The 19,957-nt window shown below is 46.3% G+C and overlaps 1 protein-coding gene across 3 annotated transcripts in view; it reads right to left on the reverse strand.

The window, feature by feature from the left end:
- Positions 1–19,957, reverse strand: part of tsnaxip1 (translin-associated factor X interacting protein 1) — a 91,181-nt gene that overhangs the window by 18,852 nt on the left and 52,372 nt on the right. For all 3 annotated transcript variants that reach the window (XM_067997835.1, XM_067997834.1, XM_067997836.1), the window contains exons 9-10: positions 19,337–19,469; positions 10,721–10,788 (exon numbers count right to left, since the gene is read on the reverse strand). In XM_067997835.1, the coding sequence (XP_067853936.1) occupies positions 10,721–10,788; positions 19,337–19,469 (201 nt within the window). The remainder of the gene's footprint in view (positions 1–10,720; positions 10,789–19,336; positions 19,470–19,957) is intronic.

Consider the following 19,957-nt stretch of genomic DNA (forward strand, 5'->3'; position numbering starts at 1 on the left):
AGCTAGTGAGTTTAGAAATAGGAGGATAGTGCAGACGAATGCGTGACTGGGGAGATGGTACAGGAGGGAGGGCTTTTGATTCCTGGGGCATTGGGACTGGTTCTGGGGGAGTGCAACCCGTCCTGTACAAGCCGGACGGGTTGCACTTCAACAGGGCCGGGACCAATGTCCTTGCAGGGAGGTTTGCTAGTGCTGTTGGGGAGGGTTTGAACTAGCTTGGCAGGGGGATGGGAACCTGAGCATAGATTCAGAAGGGAGAGATGCAGAGCTGGAAATGGAAAGCAGAAAATTAGTAAGCAAGTTTGGAAGGCAAAGGAAACTAAGGTTAGAAACTAGTCAACAAAGGAGATTGGCAGTGCTTAATGGTATATACCTCAATGCAAGGAGTATAGTGAATAAGGCAGATGAGCTGAGGGCACAGATAGACACACGGAAGTACGATATCTTAGCTATTACTGAAACATGGTTTAAAGAGGGGCAGGAATGGCAGCTCAACATTCCTGGTTACAGGATTTTCAGACGAGATCAAGAGGGGGATATAAAAGGGGGGGGGGCAATATTGGTTGAAGAACAATTACGGCTGTGAGGAGGGATGATATGTCAGAAGGATCATCAAATGAGGCCATATGGGTTGAGCTAAAGAACAAAAAAAGGGGCAGTCACACTGCTGGGAGTGTACTATAGACCCTCAAACAGTCAGAGGGAGAGAGAAGAGCAAATATGTAGGCAAATTTCCAGAAAGTGCAAAAACAATAGGGCAGTAATAGTAAGGGATTTCAACTACCCTAATATTAACTGGGATACAATCAGTGTAAAAGGTATAGAGGGCACAGAATTCTTAAATTGCATTCAGGAGAACTTTTTTTAGCCAGTACGTAGCAAGCCCAACAAAAGAGTTTTGGATTTAGTTTGAGGGAATGAAGCTGGGCAGGTGGAAGGAGTATCAGTGGAAGAGCATTTTGGTGGTTGTGATCATAACTCAGTTAGATTTAGCATAGTTATGGAAAAGGACAAAGATAGAACAGGAGTAAAAGTTCTAAATTGGGGAAAGGCCAATTTTACTAAGCTGAGAAGTGATTTAGCAAAAGTTGACTGGAAACAGCTACTTGAAGGTAAATCAGTGTCAGAGCAGTGGGAGGCATTCAAGGGGTTTAGAGTAAACATGTTCCCACAAAGAAAAATGGTTGGACTGCCAATCTAGAGCCCCCTGGATGACAAGGAGCATACAGGGTAAGATAAGGCAAAAAAGGGAAGCTTATGTCAAACACCGAGAACTCAATATTGTAGAAAGCCTAGCGGAGTATAGAAAGTGCAGGGGTGAAATTAAAAAAGAAATTAGGAAAGCAAGAAAGGGCATGAAAAAATACTGGCAAGTAAAATTAAGGAAAACCCAAAAATGTTTTAAAAATACTTAAAGAGCAAGAGGATAACTAAGGAAAGAGTAGGGCCTATTAGAGGCCAAAAAGGTAACCGATGTGTGGAGGCGGAAGATGTGGGTATGGTTCTTAATGAATACTTTGCGTCTGTCTTCACAAAAGAGGAGGACGATGCAGAGATTGTAGTTAAGGAGGAGGAGTGTGAAATATCGAAAGGGATAAACATAGTGAGAGAGGAAGTATTAAGGGGTTTAGCATCTTTGAAAGTAGATAAATCGCCAGGCCTGGATGAAATGTATCCCAGGCTATTAAAAGAAGCAAAGGAGGAAATAGTGGAGGCTCTGACCATCATTTTCCGATCTTCCCTGGATACAGGCGTGGTGCCGGAGGATTGGCAGACTGATAATGTTGTACCATTGTTTAAAAAGGGAGATAAGGATAGACCTAGTAATTATAGGCCAGTCAATCTAACCTCAGAGGTGGGCGAATTATTGGAATCAATTCTGAGGGACAGCATAAACCATCATTTAGAAAGGCACGGGTAAATCAAGGATAGTGAACATGGATTTGTCAAGGGAAGGTCGTGTCTTACGAACTTGATCAAATTTTTTGAGGAGGTAATGAGGAGGGTTGATGAGGTTAGTGTGTTTGATGTAGTCTACATGGATTTTAGCAAGGCTTTTGACAAGGTCCCACATGGCAGACTGGTCAAAAAAGTAAAGGCCCATGGGAACCAAGGGAAAGTGGCATTTTGGATCCAAAATTGGCTCAATGGCAGGAAGCAACGACGGATGTGTTTGTGACTGGAAGGCTGTTTCCAGTGGCGTTCCGCAGGGCTCAGTACCAGGTCCCTTGCTTTTTGTGGTTATTATTAATTATTTAGACTTAAATGCAGGAGGCATGATTAAGAAGTTTGCAGATAATACAAAAATTGGCTATGTGGTTGATAGTGAGGAGGAAAGCTGTAGACTACAGGAAGATATCAATGAACTGGACAGGTGGGCAGAAAAGTGGCAAATGGAATTCAATCCAGAGAAGTGTGAGGTAATGCATTTGGGGAGGTCAAACAAGGCAAGGGAATACACAATAAATGGGAGGATACTGAGAGGTGTAGAGGAAGAGAGGGACTTTGGAGTGCATGTCCACAGATCCCTGAAGGTAGCAGGACAGGTAGATGAGGTGGTTAAGAAGGCATATGGGATACTTTCCTTTATTAGCCGAGGCATAAAATATAAGTGTAAGGAATCTTACAACACCAGGTTATAGTCCAACAGTTTTATTTGAAAATCACAAGCTTTCAGAGCTTTCGTCCTTCGTCCCTTCCACACTCCTGACAAAGGACGAAAGCTCCGAAAGCTTGTGATTTTCAAATAAAACTGTTGGACTATAACCTGGTGTTGTAAGATTCCTTACATTTGTCCACCCCAGTCCATCACCGGCATCTCCACATCATAAAATATAAGAGCAGGGAGATTATGCTAGATTATGTTAATCGGGGCGGTGTGTCGGAGTCGGGGGCGGTGTGTCGGAGTCGGGGGCGGTGTGTCGGAGTCGGGGGCGGTGTGTCGGAGTCGGGGGCGGTGTGTCGGAGTCGGGGGCGGTGTGTCGGAGTCGGGGGCGGTGTGTCGGAGTCGGGGGCGGTGTGTCGGAGTCGGGGGCGGTGTGTCGGAGTCGGGGGCGGTGTGTCGGAGTCGGGGGCGGTGTGTCGGAGTCGGGGGCGGTGTGTCGGAGTCGGGGGCGGTGTGTCGGAGTCGGGGGCGGTGTGTCGGAGTCGGGGGCGGTGTGTCGGAGTCGGGGGCGGTGTGTCGGAGTCGGGGGCGGTGTGTCGGAGTCGGGGGCGGTGTGTCGGAGTCGGGGGCGGTGTGTCGGAGTCGGGGGCGGTGTGTCGGAGTCGGGGGCGGTGTGTCGGAGTCGGGGGCGGTGTGTCGGAGTCGGGGGCGGTGTGTCGGAGTCGGGGGCGGTGTGTCGGAGTCGGGGGCGGTGTGTCGGAGTCGGGGGCGGTGTGTCGGAGTCGGGGGCGGTGTGTCGGAGTCGGGGGCGGTGTGTCGGAGTCGGGGGCGGTGTGTCGGAGTCGGGGGCGGTGTGTCGGAGTCGGGGGCGGTGTGTCGGAGTCGGGGGCGGTGTGTCGGAGTCGGGGGCGGTGTGTCGGAGTCGGGGGCGGTGTGTCGGAGTCGGGGGCGGTGTGTCGGAGTCGGGGGCGGTGTGTCGGAGTCGGGGGCGGTGTGTCGGAGTCGGGGGCGGTGTGTCGGAGTCGGGGGCGGTGTGTCGGAGTCGGGGGCGGTGTGTCGGAGTCGGGGGCGGTGTGTCGGAGTCGGGGGCGGTGTGTCGGAGTCGGGGGCGGTGTGTCGGAGTCGGGGGCGGTGTGTCGGAGTCGGGGGCGGTGTGTCGGAGTCGGGGGCGGTGTGTCGGAGTCGGGGGCGGTGTGTCGGAGTCGGGGGCGGTGTGTCGGAGTCGGGGGCGGTGTGTCGGAGTCGGGGGCGGTGTGTCGGAGTCGGGGGCGGTGTGTCGGAGTCGGGGGCGGTGTGTCGGAGTCGGGGGCGGTGTGTCGGAGTCGGGGGCGGTGTGTCGGAGTCGGGGGCGGTGTGTCGGAGTCGGGGGCGGTGTGTCGGAGTCGGGGGCGGTGTGTCGGAGTCGGGGGCGGTGTGTCGGAGTCGGGGGCGGTGTGTCGGAGTCGGGGGCGGTGTGTCGGAGTCGGGGGCGGTGTGTCGGAGTCGGGGGCGGTGTGTCGGAGTCGGGGGCGGTGTGTCGGAGTCGGGGGCGGTGTGTCGGAGTCGGGGGCGGTGTGTCGGAGTCGGGGGCGGTGTGTCGGAGTCGGGGGCGGTGTGTCGGAGTCGGGGGCGGTGTGTCGGAGTCGGGGGCGGTGTGTCGGAGCGCCGGATCAGCGATAAAGAGTTCGGGGCTTCAAGGAGCGAGGTAAGACAATCAAAAGTGATGTCAGCACAAGGGGAGCAGCTGATTGGCTGCTAGCTCGTGAGGGTTTCTTTTACCATCTTTTTTTTTAAGTCTTTAGTTTATTTCAGCTGCAGCTGCTGGAGGCACGAAGTCACAGCCAACAGGTGAGTGATTGGCTGGTGACTGGTAAGTAGTTTTTATCTTTCCTTTTTTTTTCTTGACATTGTAGTTGTTGTTAAGCTAACTTAAGGGTTAAGTCATGGCAGGAGATCCCAGACCCATGTCATGTTCCTCTTGTGGGATGTGGGAACTCAGGGATCCTTCCTGTGTCCCTGGTTCCTTCACCTACGGGAAGTGTGTCCAGCTGCAGCTACTGTTTGACCGCTTGACGGCTCTGGAGCTGCGGATGGACTCACTTTGGGCATCCGCGATGCTGAGGAAAATTACTGAGGGAGATAGTGAATGGGTGACCAACAGACAGAGGAAGAGTCGGAAGGCAGTGCAGGGGTCCCCTGCGGTCATCTCCCTCCAAAACAGGTATACCGTTTTGGATACTGTTGGGGGAGATGGCTCACCAGGGGAAGGTGACAGCGGCCAGGTTCATGGCACCGTGGCTGGCTCTGCTGCACAGGAGGGCAGGAAAAAGAGTGGCAGAGCTATAGTGATAGGGGACTCGATTGTAAGGGGAATAGACAGGCGTTCTGCGGACGCAACCGAGACTCCGGGATGGTATGTTGCCTCCCTGGTGCAAGGGTCAGGGATGTCTCGGAGCGGCTGCAAGATATTCTGGAGGGGGAGGGTAACAGCCAGTTGTCGTGGTGCATATAGGTACCAACGATATAGGTAAAAAACGGGATGAGGTCCTACAAGCTGAATTTAGGGAGTTAGGAGTTAAACTAAAAAGTAGGACCTCAAAGGTAGTAATCTCAGGATTGCTACCAGTGCCACGGGCTGGTCAGAGTAGGAATGACAGGATAGCTAGGATGAATATGTGGCTTGAGAGATGGTGCAAGAGGGAGGGATTCAAATTCCTGGGCCATTGGAACCGGTTCTGGGGAGGTGGGACCAGTACAAATTGGACGGTCTGCATCTGGGCAGGACTGGAACCAATGTCCTCGGGGGAGTGTTTGCTAGTCCTGTTGGGGAGGGTTTAAACTAATGTGGCAGGGGGATGGGAACCGATGCAGGAAGTCAGTGGGAAGTAAAGTGGTGACAGAAACAAAAGGCAGTAAGGGAGAGTGTACAAAACATGACCGGACAGATGGTCTGAGAAAGCAGGGCAAAGACCAAGGGAAGTCTAGATTAAACTGCATTTATTTCAATGCAAGAAGTCTGATGGGCAAGGCAGATGAACTCAGGGCATGGATGGGTACATGGGACTGGGATGTTATAACTATTACTGAAACATGGCTAAGGGAGGGGCAGGACTGGCAGCTCAATGTTCCAGGATACAGATGCTATAGGAAAGATAGAGCAGGAGGTAAAAGAGGAGGGGGAGTTGCGTTCTTGATTAGGGAGAACATCACGGCAGTAGTGAGAGGGGATATATCCGAGGGTTCGCCCACTGAGTCTATATGGGTAGAACTGAAAAATAAGGGAGAGATCACTTTGATAGGATTGTACTACAGATCCCCAAATAGTCAACAGGAAATTGAGGAGCAAATATGTAAGGAGATTACAGACAGCTGCAAGAAAAATAGGGTGGTAATAGTAGGGGATTTTAACTTTCCCAACATTGACTGGGACAGCCATAGCATTAGGGGCTTGGATGGAGAGAAATTTGTTGAGTGTATTCAGGAGGAATTTCTCATTCAGTATGTGGATGGCCCGACTAGAGAGGGGGCAAAACTTGACCTCCTCTTGGGAAATAAGGAAAGGCAGGTGACAGAAGTGTTAGTGAGGGATCACTTTGGGACCAGTGATCATAATTCCATTAGTTTTAAGATAGCTATGGAGAATGATAGGTCTGGCCCAAAAGTTAAAATTCTAAATTGGGGAAAGGCCAATTTTGATGGTATTAGACAGGAACTTTCAGAAGTTGATTGGGAGAGTCTGTTGGCAGGCAAAGGGACGTCTGGTAAGTGGGAGGCTTTCAAAAGTGTGTTAACCAGGGTTCAGGGTAAGCACATTCCTTATAAAGTGAAAGGCAAGGCTGGTAGAAGTAGGGAACCTTGGATGACTCGGGAGATTGAGGCCCTAGTCAAAAAGAAGAAGGAGGCATATGACATGCATAGGCAGCTGGGATCAAGTGGATCCCTTGAAGAGTATAGAGATTGCCGGAGTAGAGTTAAGAGAGAAATCAGGAGGGCAAAAAGGGGACATGAGATTGCTTTGGCAGATAAGGCAAAGGAGGATCCAAAGAGCTTCTACAAATACGTAAAGGGCAAAAGAGTAACTAGGGAGAGAGTAGGGCCTCTTAAGGATCAACAAGGTCATCTATGTGCGGAACCACAAGAGATGGGTGAGATCCTAAATGAATATTTCACATCGGTATTTACGGTTGAGAAAGGCATGGATGTTAGGGAACTTGGGGAAATAAATAGTGATGTCTTGAGGAGTGTACATATTACAGAGAGGGAGGTGCTGGAAGTCTTAACGCGCATCAAGGTAGATAAATCTCCGGGACCTGATGAAATGTATCCCAGGACATTATGGGAGGTTAGGGAGGAAATTGCGGGTCCCCTAGCAGAGATATTTGAATAATCGACAGCTACAGGTGAGGTGCCTGAAGATTGGAGGGTAGCAAATGTTGTGCCTTTGTTTAAGAAGGGCGGCAGGGAAAAGCCTGGGAACTACAGACCGGTGAGCCTGACATCTGTAGTGGGTAAGTTGTTAAGAGGGTATTCTGAGAGACAGGGTCTACAGGCATTTGGAGAGGCAGGGACTGATTAGGAACAGTCAGCATGGTTTTGTGAGAGGAAAATCATGTCTCACGAATTTGATTGAGTTTTTTGAAGGGGTAACCAAGAAGATAGATGAGGGCTGTGCAGTAGACGTGGTCTACATGGACTTTAGCAAAGCCTTTGACAAGGTACCGCATGGTAGGTTGTTACGTAAGGTTAAATCTCACAGGATCCAAGGTGAGGTAGCCAATTGGATACAAAATTGGATTGACGACAGAAGACAGAGGGTGGTTGTAGAGGGTTGTTTTTCAAACTGGAGGCCTGTGACCAGCGGTGTGCCTCAGGGATCGGTGCTGGGTCCGCTGTTATTTGTTATTTATATTAATGATTTGGATGAGAATTTAGGAGGCATGGTTAGTAAGTTTGCAGATGACACCAAGATTGGTGGCATTGTGGACAGTGAAGAAGGTTATCTAGGATTGCAACGGGATCTTGATAAATTGGGCCAGTGGGCCGATGAATGGCAGATGGAGTTTAATTTAGATAAATGTGAGGTGATGCATTTTGGTAGATCGAATTGGGCCAGGACCTACTCCGTTAATGGTAGGGCGTTCGGGAGAGTTATAGAACAAAGAGATCTAGGAGTACAGGTTCATAGCTCCTTGAAAGTGGAGTCACAGGTGGATAGGGTGGTGAAGAAGGCATTCAGCATGCTTGGTTTCATTGGTCAGAACATTGAATACAGGAGTTGGGATGTCTTGTTGAAGTTGTACAAGACATTAGTAAGGCCACACTTGGAATACTGTGTACAGTTCTGGTCACCCTATTATAGAAAGGATATTATTAAACTAGAAAGAGTGCAGAAAAGATTTACTAGGATGCTACTGGGACTTGATGGTTTGACTTATAGGGAGAGGTTGAATAGACTGAGACTTTTTTCCCTGGAGAGTAGGAGGTTTAGGGGTGATCTTATAGAAATCTATAAAATAATGAGGGGCATAGATAAGGTAGATAGTCAAAATCTTTTCCCAAAGGTGGGGGAGTCTATAACGAGGGGGCATAGATTTAAGGTGAGAGGGGAGAGATACAAAAGGGTCCAGAGGGGCAATTTTTTCACTCAAAGGGTGGTGAGTGTCTGGAACAAGCTGCCAGAGGCAGTAGTAGAGGCGGGTACAATTTTGTCTTTTAAAAAGTATTTGGATAGTTACATGGGTAAGATGGGTATAGAGGGATATGGGCCAAGTGCAGGCAATTGGGACTAGCTTAGTGGTATAAACTGGGCGACATGGACATGTTGGGCCGAAGGGCCTGTTTCCATGTTGTAAACTTCTATGATTCTATGATTCTAACTGTATAAAACACTAGTTAGGCCACAGTGTGAATACTGCGTACAGTTCTGGTCACCACATTACAGGAAAGATGTGATTGCACTAGATGGGTGCAGAGGAGATGTAAGAGTATGTTGCCAGGATTGGAGAATTTTAGCTACGAGGAAAGATTGGATATGCTGGGGTTGTTTTCATTGGAACAGAGGAGGCTGAGGGGTGATTTAATTGAGGTGTATAAAATTATGAGGGGCCTTGCTAGAGTGGAGAGGAAGGACCTATTTCCCTTAGCAGAAGTCAATAACCAGGGGGCATAGATTTGAAGTAATTGGTAGAAGGATTAGAGTGGAGCTGAGGAAAACAATTTCACCCAGAGGGTGGTGGGGGTCTGGAACTCACTACCTGAAAGGGTGGTAGAGGCAGAAACCCTCATCACATTTAAAAAGTACTTAGATATGCACTTGAAGTGCCATATTCTACAAGGCAACGGACCAAGTACTGGAAAGTGGGATTAGGCTGGATAGCTCTATTTCGACTGGCACGGACACGATGGGCCGAATGGCCTCCTTCTGTGCCATAAATTTTCTAAGTTTCTATATTTCTAAAACCTACCTCTTTGACTAAGCTTTTGGTCACCTGTCCTAATATCTCCTTATGTGGCTCAGTGTCAAATTTTGTTTGATAACGCTCCTGTGAAGCGACTTGGGATGTTTTGCTATGTTAGAGGTGCTATATAAATGCAAGTTGTGTTATCGTTTTTATGTTCTCGCCATCATTTTAAGTGCTTGTGCACCAACGGTCAATTGAAAGGGCAGCTAGGGACCCTGTTTGCAGCCTTGGCCAGCACTACCCTCTAGCCATAGCCTTGAGCAGTTTTTTTCAAAATTCATTGTCGAGTTGTGGGCTTTGCTGGCAAAGCTAGCATTTATTGTCCATCCCTAGTTGCCCTGAGACCATGATGGTGGGCCGCCTTCTTGAACCACTGCAGTCCATGTGGTGAAGGTGCTCCCAGAATGCAGTTGTATCAAACCACTATCTTTGTAGTGGTTTGATACAACTGAGTGGCTTGCTGGACCATTTCAGAGGCCAGGGTCGACTGGGTTTGGTTTGCCTTTGTCATGTCCAGTGCCTAGTGGTCCGATGCAGGGTGGTCCATCCAGTTTTATTCTTATTATAACTTTTTGTAGCAGGATTGTACAACTGAATGGCTTCCTAGGACATTTCAGAGGCCAGTTAAGAGTCAACCACATTGGTGTGGGACTGGAGTCACATATAGGCCTGACTAGTTAAGGACGGCAGGTTTCCTTACCTAAAAGACATTAGTGAACCAGTTAGGTTTTTACAACAGTGCAACAGCTTCATGGTCACTCTTTACTGATATTAGCTTTTTATTTCCAGATTTTATTTTTAAAACTGAATTCAAATTCTCAAACTGCCATGATGGGATTTGAACTCATGTTTTCTGGATTATTAGTCCAGGCCTCTGGATGACTAGTCCAGTAATATAACCATGTGTGAGTTTCAGTAGTTGGAAAGTTAAGAAGCGTGCTACTAAGAAAAGTAAGAGAATAAAAAAGAAAAGACTATTTTACAGACCTATGAAGTGAGGCAGTAATCGGTGCACTTTCTCCGCAAATGGAACATCTTGCACCCTAGTTGAGAACGGATGACCCATCTTGAACACCAGTTAAAGCCAAGACAATTAACTATTTACCTGAGTAGACTGTTCATTAATTTTGTAACCTCTGTTAATATTAAGAGGAATTAAAGATAAATTGGGTTGCAATTGTGCTGTGTGATATCAGTAACAGATGCATTAATGCCTTCAGCTGTTTTAACAAAGGCCTAAACGCAGAGGATTTTCACACAAAGGTATTTGCATGTTTGTTACTAATATCAAATAATACGATTTAAATCCAAATATTAGCAATTTTAATTCTGAACTGTGCTTAAGAAATCAATATTGAAGCTGCTCTTTCTATCTCATTTACTGAGGGATGAAAACATTTTTATATAATGCCATTTCTATTGTTAGCTCAACCTATCATCACGAATTAATACATTTGTATACTGTTCCTAAAACCACTGTTTGCTATCAGAATGCTTGTAAGTTGTTTTTCCAGTTACCTTAAAATCCATTAAACCCGTTGTTATAACAAATCTTTTAAATTGTAAATGATTCAGCTGAACGTGCAAGCCAGTGGCCCTTAAACAAGTGTATGGTGGGTGTACTAATCTCATTTATAGCCCAATAATATTAAATGAATGATTACTAAGCTCATACCAGTCCCTCAAAGTAGTCTTCATCCACTTCAATTTGAATATCTGACATCTGGCTTAAAGACAGTCCACCTGTTCAAATTACAAGCAAAAACAAATCATCAGTTATGATCGAAGACATTTTTTAAAAAATCCTTATTAGGGAAAGCAGACTGTGACAAAAGTGAAGCATCTTTGTCTAAGATTTAGCTTGCTATTGGGTTCTTTAATTCTGCCATCGTATATAAGGGGTTGAAAACCAGCTTCAGTCACAGAAATTATAGCCCAGTTAAATTCGATACATTGTTGCAATAATTGGTCAATATATCTGAAAACAAGTGTTCAGGGGTGGGGGGTCAAGCCCTTCAATTCAAATGCAAAATTCTGTGAAATTTATTCAAATATTTGTCTGATTGGCAGCTCTGCTTGAATTTAACAGACTGTTATTACATTTCTGCGGGATACTAGCCTCGCAACCGCTTTGAAGGTTTTAATCAGCCTGACCGTTTCAAATCGTTGAGTCAGTCTTGAACTTTCAAAGACAGTTAAGTAAGTCAGATAACTTCTGTATTTGCTGAGAAAAGGATAAAAAAACTATTGTATTAAAAAAAATAATAATTACAGTGTGGTTTTGCAAAGAACTTGCAAACTATTTATTATTTTCCATCTATAACGAGGAGTTAGCTAAGTTTAACAACTACAGTAAAAATCTATGTTGTATTACTGCTTTTATCACATGTTCAATTACTGTTTAATAAATCTGTTTGGCAGATAAAACGAAGACAAAGAGAATCCCACGAAGGCATGGGAAAGAACCAATAGCTGAGATAATGTGAATAAAAAGTTCTATGTTTCTTTTCCTGGCACGCTATGAACTTTACCTATATGCCAGGATATGTGAAAACACTCCCTGGGACACCAGGGCTCACCTACGAGAGCAGTCTGAAACAGGAGCAAAAATACGTAGAGTGAAAAGAGTAAAAGAAATCTAATAGCATAATACAACACTACCTTCAACACTAGAGTGCTGGACTCCTGACACAAGGACCAAGTTTCAATGAGTTTTTGTTTTAGTTCTCCCCACATTCTGTTATTCTCTCCTTTATTTTAGTTTCCATTTCACCACATTGTGTTCCCTAGTTGCTAGGGTATGCATGCAATCTTTCCAAGCCCTTTACCAATGCCACTCTGCGACGTCATTAGGAGAAATGATCGGGGCTCACGCTCTCCCTTCCTGTGCGGACGTGTCAAGTCACTGCATTCACTGTCCACAACAGACTCACTGCAATTGAAAATTCACTGTGCCAGCCTCTGTCAGCTCATCTGGCTGCAAATACTGCCTTAAGCCAGAATTTAAGAGTGAGGACTTCAATTGGAAACCCAACTGAACAGTCTTTTCACAATGTGAGAATGTGATTTAAAATTACTTACTTTGGAAGTCATAAGATCCTTGGTTTAATGTCTCATCAGTACCTCCAACAATACAGTAATCCCTCAGGACCACAGTAAAGCCTAGATTATATACTTAGGGCTTCAATGTACAACCCTTTGACTCAGAGGCAAGAGTGCTATCACTGAGCCAAGCTGACACTGTACAATTGTAACAGATCCCAGCCAAGTGGCATAGAGCTTTTCTATACAACAGACTATTCCATGATAAGGCTATACAGAGGGGTCAGATAGAATTTTTTTTATGAGAGGTTTTCTGACTCGACTACGGCTCACCATGTTTTATGGCCTCTCCTAGAAGGTGGGGGAAAGTAGAGTGGAAACATGGTGATACATCCAGTAAGAAGTGGGATGAATGCATATGGACCTTGTCCTGAGTACATAACAGAACAACAACTTGGATTGATATAGCTCTTTTAACGTAATAAAACACCCCAAGGTGCTTCGCAGGAGCGTTATCCGATTAAAATTTGACACCAATCCACAAAAGGAGATATTAGGACAGGTAACCTAAAACTTGGTCAAAAAAGGTAGGTTTTAAGGAGCGTTGTAAAGGAGGAGAGAGAGGTAGAGAGACAGAGGGGTATAGGGAGGGAATTCCCAGAACTTAGGGCCTAGGCAGCTGAAGACACAGCCACCAATGGTGGAGCGAACACAATATAACATAACATATGCGAGTCCTCTTACCAAAGTATATAGACAGAGGTACTCATCCCCGCATGGACCTACAGTCCACTTCAACTACAGGCATCGCTTTGGCAGTGGCTGTTAAAATCACAATTACTCTTAATTTCTATGCCAAGAATAATTCTATGCTACAACAGGGGACATTAGTAACATTAGCCAAACAGCTGTTGCTAAACAAATGAAGTAAGTCACAAATGAATTGTTTGCTAGAGCAAATAATTTCACCCTCTTTCTCTTGGACAATTGGTGAGATCATGACAGGGCACTGCAATTTTACAGAGTGGCAGGAATCATAGATTGAACCCATATAGTCACCTGTGCTCTCCAGCTCAATGTCACCACCTATGTCAGAAGATTACAAGATCATTACGGAAGGTCATTCAACATATCCAGATCATCCACCCAGAAAGATTCTAAAGTCCCCACATTTTCAGTATCCAATTATTTCTTAAATAATTCCAAGGTTTTTGCCTCCAGTACTCTTCCTGCAAGTCTCTTCCATACATTGAATACAAAGGATAGGATTCCACTCTCTCAATGCACTGCTCATATGTGACCAGCAGAACTGAACTATGCAAATTAATGCTAACTTACCCTGGAGTTAGCATGGTGCCTTCATTATAAATGGGTACGATAGCATAGTGGTTTTGTTACTGGACTAGTAATCCAGAGTCATGAGTTCAAATCCTACCATAGCAGTTAATTAAATAAAATCTGGAATAAAAACCTAGTATCAGTAATGGTGACCACAAAACTACCAGATTGTCGTAAAAACCCATCTGGTTCACTTATGCCCTTACCCAGTCTGGCCTATATGTGACTCCAGACCCACAGCAACGTGGTTGATTCTTAACTGCCCTCTGAAATGGCCTAGCAAGCCACTCAGTTGTACAATCCCGCTACAAAAAGTCATAATAAGAATAAAACCGGACGGACCACCCGGCATCGGACCACTAGGCACCGGACAAGACAAAGGCAAACCAAGCCCAGTCTACCCTGCAAAGTCCTCCTCACTAACATCTGGGGACTTGTGCCAAAATTGGGAGAGTTGTCCCACAGACTAGTCAAACAACAGCCTGATATAGCCATACTCACAGAATCATACCTTTCAGCCAACATCCCAGACTCTTCCATTACCATCCCTGGGTATGTCCTGTCCCACCGGCAGGACAGACCCACCAGAGGTGGTGGCACAGTGATACACAGTCAGGAGGACGTGGCCCTGGGAGTCCTCAATATTGACTCCGGACCCCATGAAATCTCATAGCATTGGGTCAAACGTGGGCAAGGAAACCTCCTGCTGATTACCACCTGCTGCCCTTCCCTCAGCTGATGAATCAGTACTCCTCCATGTTGAGCACCACTTGGAGGAAGCACTGAGGGTAGTGAGGGTATAGAACGTACACTGGGTAGGGGACGTCAATGTCCATCACCAAGAGTGGCTCGGTAGCATCACTACTGACCAAGCAGGCCCAGTCCTGAAGGACATAGCTGCCAGACTGGACCTGCGGCAGGTGATGAGAGAATGAACATGAGGGAAAAACCTACTTGACCTCATCCTCACCAATCTACCTGCCGCAGATGCATCTGTCCATGACAGTATTGGTAGGAGTGACCACTGCACAGTCCTTGTGGAGACAAAGTCCCGTCTTCATACCGAGGACACCGTCCAACGTGTTGTGGGACACTAACACCGTGCTAAATGGGATTGATTCAGAACAGATCTAGCAGCTCAAAACTGGGTATCCATGAGGCACCGTGGGCCATCAGCAGCAGCAGCAGAATTGTATTCCACCACAATCTGTAACCTCTTGGCCTGGCATATCCCTCACTCTAACATTACCAACAAACCAGGGGATCAACGCTGGTTCAATGAGGAGGGTAGAAGAGCATGCCAGATGCAGCACCAGGCGTACCCAAGAATGAGGTGCCAACCTGGTGAAGCTATAACACAGGACTACATGCATGCTGAACAGCGGAAGCAGCAGGCAACAGACGGAGCTAAGCGATCCCACAATCAACGGATCAGATCAAAGCTCTGCAGTCCTGCCGCATCCAGTCGTGAATGGTGGTGGACAATTAAACAACTAACGGGAGGAGGAGGCTCCGTGAACATCCCCATCCTTAATGATGGCAGAGCCCAGCACGTGAGCAAAAGATAAGGCTGAAGTATCTGCAATCACCTTCAGCCAAAAGCGCCGAGTGGATGATCCATTTGACTTCCTCCCAAGATCCCCACCATCAAAGAAGCTAGTCTTCAGCCAATTCAATTCACTCCATATGATATCAAGAAATGGCTGAGCGTACTGGACACAGCAAAGGCTATGGGCCCCGACAACATCCCGGCTGTAGTGCTGAAGACTTGTGCTCTAGAACTAGCCGCGCTTCTAGCCAAGCTGTTCCAGTACAGCTATAACACTGCCATCTACCCGACAAAATGGAAAATTGCCCAGGTATGTCCTGTCCACAAAAAGCAGGACAAATCCAATCCGGCAAATTACCGCCCCATCAGTCTACTCTCAATCATCAGCAAAGTGATGGAAGGTGTCATTGACAGTGCTATCAAGCGGCACTTACTCAGCAATAACCTCCTCACCAATGCTCAGTTTGGGTTCCGCCAGGACCACTCGGCTCCAAACCTCATTACAGTCTTGGTTCAAACATGGACAAAAGAACCTCGAGAGGTGAGGTGTGAGTAACTACCCTGAACATCAAGGCAGCATTTGACCGAGTATGGCATCAAGGAGCCCTAGTAAAATTGAAGTCAGTGGGAATCAGGGAGAAAACTCTCCAGTGGCTGGAGTCATACCTAGCACAAAGGAAGGTGGTAGTGGTTGTTGGAGGCTAATCTCAGTCCCTGTACATCACTGCAGGATTTCCTCAGGGCAGTGTCCTGTGCCCAACCATCTTCAGCTGCTTCATCAATGACCTACCCTCCATCATAAGGTCAGAAGTGGGGATGTTCGCTGATGATTGCATTGTGTTTAGTTCCATTCGCAACCCCTCAGATAATGAAGCAGCCTGTGCCTGCATGCAGCAAGACCTAGACAACATCCAGGCTTGGGCTGGTACGTGGCAAGTAACATTCATGCCAGACAAGTGCCAGGCAATGACCATCTCCAACAAGAGAGAGTCTAACCACCTCCCCTTGACATTCAAAGGCATTATCATCGCCAAATCCCCCACTATCAACATCCTGGGGTCACCATTGACCAGAAACTAAACTGGACCAGCCACATAAATAATGTGGCTACAAGAGCAGGTCAGAGGCTGGGTATTCTACGGTGAGTGACTCACCTCCTGACTCCCCAAAACCTTGCCACCATTTACAAGGCACAAGTCAGGAGCATGATGGAATACTCTCCACTTGCCTTGATCAGTGCAGCTCCAACAACACTCAAGAAGCTTGACACCATCCAGGACAAAGCAGCCCACTTGATTGGCACCCCATCCACCATCTTAAACATTCACTCCCTCCACCACCAGCGCACCAAGGCTGCAGCGTAAACCATCTGCAAGATAAACTGCAGCAACTCGTCAAGGCTTCTTCAACAGCACCTCCCAAACCCGCAACCTCTACCAACTAGAAGGACAAGGGCAGCAGACGCATGGGAACAACACCACCTGCACGTTCCCCTCCAAGTTACACGCCATCCTGACTTGGAAATATATCGCTGTTCCTTCATCGTTGCTGGGTCAAAATCCTGGAACATCCTACCTAATAGCACTGTGGGAGAACCTTCAGCGGTTCAAGAAGGCAGGTCACCACCACCTTCTCAAGTGCAATTAGGGATGGGCAATAAATGCTGGCCTTGCCAGTGACACCCACATCCCATGAATGAATAATTTTTTAAAAAAATGTCCACCATGCCAGCACTCTGACCCAGAAAGACAGGTCTTTGGATTGTTTCTGGGAGATCAGAGCTATCCTCTGTAGTTCTGCTGATGATACCTGTGCGGTTTCCAGGTTATGAGTTGAACCCCAGCAATTCTGTCTATTTCTACCTTCTTGCAAAGGCTCCAGAGTATGAAGGCCTCCTTGGAGACTAGGGGATCAGCAAGAGGAGCAGTAGCAACAGCCCAAAGAATATGCAGAGCACAATCCATTGCCGACTGCAAGACATTTGTGTCAGTCTGAAATGGAATATCTTCTTTTGACTGCCACATATGGCCATTGCATTAACAGTTCTGTCTACATCTTCTCCTCCCATAATTTACAGACTTTCTCTGCACATCACATCAGCATAGCTCCTATTCACACCACCTGATGAAAACAATTTCAAAACCGTGTCATGAAAATATTTGCATGCACAACAACTTTAGTGTAACAATTTAAATGTAAACTCATACTGTGTGTGAGCCTAGTGAGTCTTACCACCATGATTCCACATTGGTGTGTGAACTTTTAAGCCTAGGCCTTAACTTCTAGATGCTACCTGAATGAAAGGAATGTATGCAGTGGCATCTTTTCAAACAAAACTTAGCTTTACAACAAATCCCTTTTTGTGAATGCCTGTCCTTTAAGCTGTGGCTGGCCTTTAAACCCTGCAGAAGTATATTATTTCCCGCCCCCAACAGATGAGCTCTGAATCAAAAGAGTTCTAGATGGCTGAAGTTTCCCCAAATATTTTAATTAAGCTGACCCTGGAAATTAGAGTGGGGTCAGCCTACTTCACATTGAGCAGGCATGAATTGCATTTCACCCCACTTCTGGTTGGGATTTTGTCCCTTACGTAAGCTAAAATTTCTTGATGGATTATTTTTAAAAAACTAAAGTGATGGAACTAGTGACATAGTATGTTAAAACAATGGGGGTGAAATTGGCCATGTAGCGCCCGTTTTGTAGGTACTATTTGGATACCCATTCCCCGAAAATGGTGTCCGAGATATGTGCACATCATTTCAGCGTGACATGTGCAGAACGCCATCTTGGTAAAGGCGTTTGCGCAAGCGCACCTAACAAACGTTGGCAACATGTGGAGTAGGGAGATTATGACGTTAATCAGTGTACAACGATTTAAAGGGGCCACTGCTATTTTAGAACTCCACGCTCCAGCCAAGGCACTGTCTTAACCTCATACAACTGAACAGGTCTTATAAGGCATGGAGGACCCCTCCCCCCCCCCCACCGCCCCAGCACTATTTAAAGGGTTCATGCAGGAGTTCCTGGTTAGTTGCTGGATTATTTGTTCTGGCTGCTGATGCATTTGTACCTGTTTTTGGAGGTTTCCTACACTTGAATAAATTTGCAATACTCTACAGAGAGTGGACTGGCTGGCAGACAGGCAACAGTAAGGGCACTGACGGAGTGGCATGGGTGGGACAGGAATGCTGTCATCCTGAAAGCAGACAGCAGGTTCATGTTCCATGGAGCCACTGCCACTTGCTGCCTCCTTCTCCTGCAAGAAATCGGCAAGTGTCCTGCAAGATGTTTGGGTGATGTGGCTATCATGGTTGAATAGCTGCCAGTGTGTGTGACCTGTGAGTTGTGGGTGCGTGGCTTGTAACAGTGGTAATGTGTGAGGGTGAGGTGAAGCATCTGATCAGAAGAAGTGCGTACTGATCGAAAGAGTTTGTTGGTATGTGGGTGATGGGGAGTGTAGTGTCTGGAGCAGTGGATACGGCTAGTGGTGCAGTTGGTAGGATATGCCACTTGACAGTTGACCTCGCTCACTTTGACCACTTGTGTCAAATCACTGAATTTCTTCCTGCACTGCATCCATGTTTGTGGTGCTATGCTCCTGACATTGACTTCGTCCGCTACTGCCTCCCACTGCCTTGTAAGCATATGTCTTGCCCCCCTGCAGATATAGGATGCCCCTCATTCTGTCCCCTTCTTCCACCAAGGCCTCTAGTGCATCATTTGAGAACCCTGGCGCACGCTCTATCGCAAGCCCAGTACAAACTCACATCGGCAGACTGGCCAGTCTGACGTGCAGATTGGAGGATGTGGGATGTAGTTTTGAGAAATCTTTGTTTTTTATTTTAAAATTCAACAACAGTTTTTAAACATAAGAACAAGACCTGCATCTGTGTTTTACTTGTGCAATTTCTGATCTCTGTTCAGACTCTTTCAGACCCGTATCTTATATTTTGAAAATATGAGAGTCCCGCAAACTTTGAGCTGCTAAGTTGTTGCTCATTAAAAATTCCAGAGTTCCAATCATCACCATTCTTCATTATATTGCAACACTGATTCACTTCACAATTGCTTTCCATCACTTCTTGCAAGGTGCAGGCTGCCTTTAAGTTGTGTTAGCCACTCTTGATATCGGGGCCCCTTGCTGGTGCGTGCAGCCAATCAACAGCGCAGGTAGCGCTAGCTGCACGCAGCAATCATTGAAATCACCAGGCAGCACGAATTTTACCTACTGCCTGCATCACAACCAATGGGCGCAAGTTAATCGCACACCCCAATCCCACTGATTTAACCCCCAATGTTCTTTTACCTGGGTTTGAATCCAGCCCAGATTGATGGGATGAGTTGGTATTGTGTACTATTTACCTGCCATTGTAGTTTTAAACAGTTCAACTTCTGCACTTAGTTTGTCTCGCTGATGAGTAACCTGCTTGTTAACTTCGAACAGAGTGCTGTACTCCTGTTTCAGCTGAGAAAAATGCTTCTGGAGAATTTCATTCTAAAAGAATAAATACATTTGTAAATAAAGAGCTGACCAGGCCAACATCCCATAATTCTTCATGCTTTTATACACTCAAAGTAGAAAAACTGTCTTTTTGAGGAATGACAGAATCCACAGTGCATAGTGAACTATTCTAATATACCTTAGACTTCTTAACGCTTGCTGCCAAAAAGGATCTTTTCAAAGATTAAGGATTTAGAAATGTAATTACTAATAACCGTTCCATGCATTGAAGAATACGACTAGACAGTTCATTGTACTTCCCAGCTTTTTCATCTCCAACAGTATCACTTGACACCATGCAATTTTTTTGTTAGCACTGAAAATAAGAACTTCACCTTGAGCTAGCTAGTCCATAGAGCTTTATTCATTCTCTCTAACACTCAAATAGATTTCAGGCAACCATACACTCACTCTTCATCCATTGAATGCTCTGTTGCGTTTTTCAAAAGGTTTTGGTTTTCCCACATAAGGTTCTGCATTAG

Source organism: Heptranchias perlo, chromosome 16 (assembly GCF_035084215.1).
Source record: "Heptranchias perlo isolate sHepPer1 chromosome 16, sHepPer1.hap1, whole genome shotgun sequence".
Taxonomy (NCBI): Eukaryota; Metazoa; Chordata; class Chondrichthyes; order Hexanchiformes; family Hexanchidae; genus Heptranchias; species Heptranchias perlo.